The sequence below is a fragment of the Dipodomys ordii genome, unplaced genomic scaffold (assembly GCF_000151885.1).
Source record: "Dipodomys ordii isolate 6190 unplaced genomic scaffold, Dord_2.0 Scaffold13, whole genome shotgun sequence".
In the NCBI taxonomy this organism is placed as follows: domain Eukaryota; kingdom Metazoa; phylum Chordata; class Mammalia; order Rodentia; family Heteromyidae; genus Dipodomys; species Dipodomys ordii.
In genome coordinates, this window is record NW_012267229.1 from 20290757 (window position 1) to 20297328 (window position 6572).

The window sequence follows — 6572 nt, forward strand, 5'->3', positions numbered from 1 at the left end:
AATGCCCAAAAGTGGGATTGCTGGGTCATAGGGGAGTTCTATGTGAAGTCTTTTGAGGAACCTCCATACTGCTTTCCAAAGTGGTTGGACAAGTTTACAACAAACTATTTTTTAAAAAGGGAAAAAGGCACTGTGGCACTTTGAAGTGGTAGTTTTGAGACCTATCTCCAATAAACTATTTTTATCTGTCCTTTTTTTTGTTTGTCAGTCGTGAGGCTTGAACTCTGGGCCTAGGCACTGTCCCTGAGCTTTTCAGCTCAAGGCAAGCAAGCACTCTACCACTTGAGCCACTGCGCCACTTCCCAATAAACTATTTTTAAAAAGGGGGAAAAAAGGCACTGTGGCTCAAGTGGTAGTTTGCTTGCCTTGAGCAAAAGAGGCTCCGGAACAGTGCCCAGGCCCAGAGTTCAAGTCTCAGGGCTGGCAAAAAAAAAAAACAAAAAAAACAAAGAAAGCACCTGTAGAGCAAAATAAGTGAGAGGCAAAAAGAATAAATCCTATATCATTTTCTTTATTCTTGTGAACTTTAGAACCTAATCTCCATAAATTGAATACATAATCCTATCAGATCTGTACTTTATACTGAGGAATAGAAGGTGGAGATTTATCAGAAGAAGGAGGATATATGGGAAAGTTTTTAGACTGATGGATTTGTTGTAAATCTTGTTTGTGATGGGGGTCAAGTCTGTGTATATGTTAAGACTTATACTGAGTCTTTAAGAAAGCAAAAAATAGCTAGAACGTTGTTCAAGCTATAGAGGACCTACTTAAACTCAAACCCTATAAGAAGGAAACAAACATTTATGCTTTTATATCACTTAGCTGTTTAGCTTAAGTAGTACTTGATTTAGGAAGAAAAATGCTAACTCTTTTTTTTTCCACAAAGTTAAATCCTTTTTCCTCACCTCCACCCCTCCCCACTGGTCTTGGTTTTGGAGGAAGGGTAATGGGTACCCGTCATCCCTCCAGTGGCATATGCCATTTCGGCTACTTTGCCATTTTAACCCTGTACTTCTTAATGGCTTGACTTGTTATGGTAAGCAGGTAGAAGACAGCTCATGTTTCCTCTTAACTAACTAATCTCTTATGATTCTAGATTCGCATAAACACAAAGATAAACATAAAGATCGAGAGCACCGACATAAAGAGCACAAGAAGGACAAGGAAAAGGACAGGGAGAAATCCAAGCATAGCAACAGGTAAGGGTTGCACCAACAAATCTCTCATTCGGTGTGGTGTAGTTTTGCTGACCTCCCTGGAATAGGTACTGACTTGATCCAAGGTTAATAACATGGGTAGCCAAAGTAAACAAAGACTGTTTTTGATTCTGGAATTGCTAAGAGGATGCCTTGATAACTCAAACCTCATTGGGGATGCCATTGTTGAAATCAAGATGTATAAGCAAATAAAGTAAACCTTCCATGTATACTTAATTTAAAACATAGTGTTTTTTTAAACTAAATCAAGTATGGACTCATTGTAGCATAGGATTGCATTAATCAATAAAGCTGAAAATTTGCCTTGATTAAGAAGTGCTTGGATTTAGATTTTTTTTCCCCCTGTACCTTAAAAAGGGTGGGCATTAAAACCTTTTAATTAGTCTTTCCGTCCTCTAAGGAGGGCCAGCAGCCTTTATCTCTCAAGGTGTAGACCTCAGTCCTCAGAATGTTTTATCTGGTTCATTTGTTTCTTCTTTATTGACTTCACTCAAGGTGAAAAACAAAGGAGTAGATATTGAAGATCATTCTTTTGGTTTTCTCTTTGTGTGAGTAAGACTCTGAAGTCATGTGTGCAAAAGTCACACAGAAAGGTGTAGTAGCTGAATAAAGAGAGACTGGGCTTCTGAGTCTCTACTACATTATTCCTTCCAGGGGATAAAAACAAACCAAAACAAACTCTCAATAAGATAAAGTCACTTGTGTGGCCAAACTATCTTTCCAGGTGTAAGTACTGCTCCCTTGTTTGTGTTGGAGGTATCTTAGGTTTTTAAAAATCAAATAAATGCTGGAGGCATATCTCTGAGTCAAACCCCAGCATAGAAACAGATTTTAAAAAGCTGGGTGTGGAGGCTCGTGCCTTTTATCCCAACTACTTGGGAGGTAGAGATCAGGAAGATGTGGTTTGAGGCTAGCCTGAGCAAAAAAATTAGGGAGGCCCCCATCCCATCTCTACCAATAAGGTGAGTCTCCTGTAATCCCAGCTATGGAGGGAGGAGGCATAAGGGGGTAGATCAAGGTCTGAAGTTGGCCCTGGCAAAACCTTAGATTCTATCTGGAAAAAAATAAAAGCTGGGTGCCACTGGCTCTCGCTACTAGCTACTCAGGAGGCTGAGATCTGAAGATTGCAGTTCAAAGCAGCCTGGGCAGGAAAGTCCATGAGACTCTTATCTCCAATAAACCACCAGGAAAACTGGCTCAAGTGGTAGAGCGCTTGCCATGAGCCGAAGAGCTCAGAGACAGTGCCCAGGCTCAGAGTTCAAGCCCCATGACTGACAAATAAAGCAAAGAGGGCTGGTATATGAGCCTCAAATGGTAGAGCACCTAGTCTTACCTGCCTGCCTAGCAAGTGTGAGGTTCAGAGCTCAAATTCTTCTTCCTTCTGTGTAGAAAAAAGCAATGGAAATAATTTGTCAGTCATATAGACGTGGATCATTTATACAGTGAGTGTGAGAAAAATCTCAGTCAGGACACTTCTGCTTTACCTTCATAAGTTTCAGATCCTGAATTGAAAAAATGTAGAATTTTTGGATCATGCACTTCAACTAGGCATCCAGTTTTTTTCTAAAGCAAATGTAAAGCAATATATTCTAAATTAATATAAAGGATGTTTACTCCTTTCTTTGTGAGGTCTTCATTTATGTTTGCATTTCTGTATTGCCTTGAACAATTAACATGAGTAGTGTTAGAAATGAGGAAACTTGAAACTGCTGCAGGTCGTGTGGGAGTGAGATACTTGAAAGCAAGCGTATTGAAATAGAAGTTGAAAGGCCAAATTCTGTCATTTACAACCTATTTCTTTGGGTCTCATTTTCTTTTTTGATTAACTGTTGATAACAATACCTGCCTTGGCAAGCTTTCAAATTTGTTTAGGTACATGATAGCTCATCAGAAACAGTAGCAGACCAGATAATTAAGATAATGATGGTGCTAATAATGATGATTACCACAAAACCTAATAGAACATTAAGTAGATAAATTGGACCTGTCAGTTTGGGTAGTTGAATCCAGTTTAATAGTTAATCATCTACTTTGGAACATTGATGTTTTCAGTTATTTCTAGTCTTTTTTGTAATGATTACAATCTTTTTTTGTTGTTGTTAAGATATAACATTTGAGCTAACCATTAAAAGTAGTCAAGAATTTGGCTGGTTGCTGCTTGGTTTATACCTGTAATTTGGCTACTTGAGAGGCTGATTGATAGGATCATAATTTGAGACCAGCTGGGGCAGAAAAGTTTATAAGACCTCTTAGTGGAAAGCTGGACATAGTACCTTGAGCCTATGATACCAGCTATGATGGGAGGCCTAACATGGGTGGACTGTACCCAGGCTTATGCCTAGGTAAGAAGTAAAGAGCTTATCTTAAAATTACCCAGTAGAAAGCAAGGCTTAAGATGTGGCTCAGCAGTAAGAGGAATTTGTAAGGCCCTCAATTCAAACTCTTAATTCTACCCCCCCCCCCCAAAATACAAGTGGTTATGATCTTGACAAGAGAAGATAATGATTATGAATAGGAGCACTACTGCTGGGGCATGGTGATACAGGTCTGTAATCCCATCACTTGGGAGGCCAAGACAAAAGATTAATAGTTGAAGACTAGCTTGGGCTATATAGTGACCCTCTCCCAGAAACAGAACAAAAAAAGAAGGGCACACAGCTAGGAGCATAGCACAAGTGGGAGAATACTTGTCTAGCATATGCAAGGTTCTAGGTTCAATCCCTAGGTTTGCTTTAGGAGGAATCCAGCTAGATGGATGCCTGAATTACATAAAGCTGGTAGCGTGAAACATAAAGCCCCAAACAATGGATGGAGAGATACTAAAAGATGTTTAAAGAAGTTGAGATTTAGCCGGGGACCAGTGGCTCATGCCTATAATTCTAGCTACTTAGTAGGCTAAGATCTGAGGATCACAGTTCAAAGCCAGCCCGGGCCAGAAAGTCCATGAGTCTCTCCAATAAATTACTAAAAAAAAAAAAAACTGGAAGTGGTGCCATGGCTCAAGTGGTAGAGCGCTTGCCTTGAGCAAAAGAAGCTCAGGGACAATGCCCAGGCCCAGAGTTCCAGCCTCAGATTGGCAAAAAAGAAGGAGGAGTGGGGAGGGAGAAGGGGGGGGGTGAGGTTTGAATCTGAAGAGGGAAAGAGGCCATTGGAAATGGTTGAGAAAATCAGTCACTTTTTTTTTTTTGGGTCCGGTCGTGGGGCCTGAACTCTGGGCCTGGGCGCTGTCCCTCAGCTCTTCAGCTCAAGGCTAGCGCTCTACCACTTGAGCCACAGTGCCACTTCTGGCTTTTTTCTTTTTTTGCTTATATGGTGCTGAGGAATCGAACCCAGGGCCTCAGGCATGCAAGGCAAGCGCTCTACTACTGAGCCATCTTCCCAGCCCCATCAATCACTTTTATATGGTACACAAATAGAATTCTTATATAATTGGGTGGCTCTTTACCCTGTTAATAAAGACGAGGAACATAGAGCAGGAATGGGGTTGCTTTATGTGAATTGTTTTTGTTTGTTTTGTTTTGTTTTGGGCCAGTCATGGGGCCTGAACTCTGGGCCTGGGTGCTGTCCCTCAGCTCTTCAGCTCAAGGCTAGCACTCTACCACTTGAGCTACAGCGCCACTTCCAGCTTTTTTTCCCCTGCTTAAGTGGTGCTGAGGAATCAAACCCAGGGCCTCAGGCATGCAAGGCAAGCGTTCTACTATTGAGCCACCTTCCCAGCCCCTGTGAATTGTTTTCTCTGATACAACCCTTTATCCTCTCCAGCTTTAAAATAAGGATTAAATAATTTTTCAGATTCCAGTCTACTTGAAGTTCCAATAATTCTATATAGTATTTCTTTTTATTCATAGTTTCCTATAGTTTCCTCCTTTATCTGAAGCACAAAGTATATTAAATGGAAAATTCTAGAAATAATTAATTAATGGGGTTTAAATTGTATGCCATTCTGAATCTCACAATGAAGTCTAGTGCCAGGACTTGGATCTAAGTCCTGAATCCATCCCATGTCATTTGTGTACACAGTCACCTGGTAGTCACTTAGTGGTGGCCACAGTCTTCCTCAGACCTCCGGTGACCATATCCCATGCATGCACTCATATAACCCTTACTTACTTGGTAATATCCTGAAATCTTTTTTTTTTTTTTTTGGGTCAGTTTTGGGGCCTGAACTCTGAGCCTGGGCACTGTCCCTCAGCTCTTCAGCTGTAGACTAGTGCTCTACCACTTGAGCCTCAGCCCCACTTCCAGCTTTTTCTGCTTATGTGGTGCTGAGGAATCGAACCCAGGGCCTCATGCATGCAAGGCAAGCACTGTACAGCTGAGCCACCTTCCCAGCCCCCTGAAATCTTGAGAGTAGTGATGCTGGCCATCAGGATATGCCAGAGGCACCATAAAGTGTTTCTTGTAAGGAAAGGAAAAAATTTGGATGGTGCAATCTATAGTAAATTATTGTTAATCTCTTACCATATCTGATTTGTAAATTAAACTTTGTCATAGATACCCTTTTTTGCCAGTCCTGAGGCTTGAGCCTCAGGGCCTGGGCTCTGCCCCTGAGCTTCTTTTGCTCAAGGCTAAGCACTCTACCACTTGAGCCACAACACCACTTCCAGCTTTTTTCTGTTTATGTGGTACCGAGGGCTCAAACCCAGGGCTTCATGCATGCATGTTAGGCAAGTACTCTACCACTAAGCCACATTCCCAATCCTATCATAGGTATTCTTATATATTAGATAGGAGAAAACCAATCCTGTCATAGGTATTCTTATATATTAGATAGGAGAAAACATGGTCTAGATAGGGTTCAGTACTGTCTCACGTATCACCAAGCTCCTGGAACATATCTAGGAGGGGACTACTTTAATTAAAACAGTCCTTGTATAGTGACTGATAATGATGGAGGATGTTAAGAAACTTTCATTTGGAAGGTTTTGGAAACTGGCTGTGGTACTTTGTCCAGAGACAACTTTGAAGGTACCTGGGATTTTTTTCTTTTTTTTTTTAAATACTAAACTTTATTCTGTTTCCTTGAAAGAGCCATTAATTTCCTTCCTTCTGCAACTTTTGAAGCTCACTCAGCTATCTCCCAGGGATACCCTGTGATCCACTTGGCTTGACTGAGAGGGTGTGCTGCCTTTGAGGAGTGGCAGTAGTTAAATCTTATTCTCAGAAAATAAGGAGGCTTTTGTTTCCCCTAATAATGCTTCAGTTTCACCTTGTTTGGGAAGTAACAGAACAGTCAAATACATGACTTAGGACTGCCTGAGTTTAAATCTTCATTTTTGGTTGGAAAGTATAGCCCAAGTTACGTATAGCAGCTAGCTAGCAAAGTACAACCCCCGCCCCCCTTCCTTCCAAAAA

General features: G+C 41.1%; 1 protein-coding gene across 1 annotated transcript in view; it reads left to right on the forward strand.

Moving 5' to 3' along the window:
• The first annotated feature begins 946 nt into the window (after positions 1–946).
• The window catches only part of Top1 (topoisomerase (DNA) I), a 56485-nt gene continuing 50859 nt past the window's right edge, over positions 947–6572 (forward strand). Inside the window, exons 1-2 of the mRNA XM_013010708.1 lie at positions 947–950; positions 1097–1199. Coding sequence (XP_012866162.1) covers positions 947–950; positions 1097–1199 — 107 coding nt within the window. The remainder of the gene's footprint in view (positions 951–1096; positions 1200–6572) is intronic.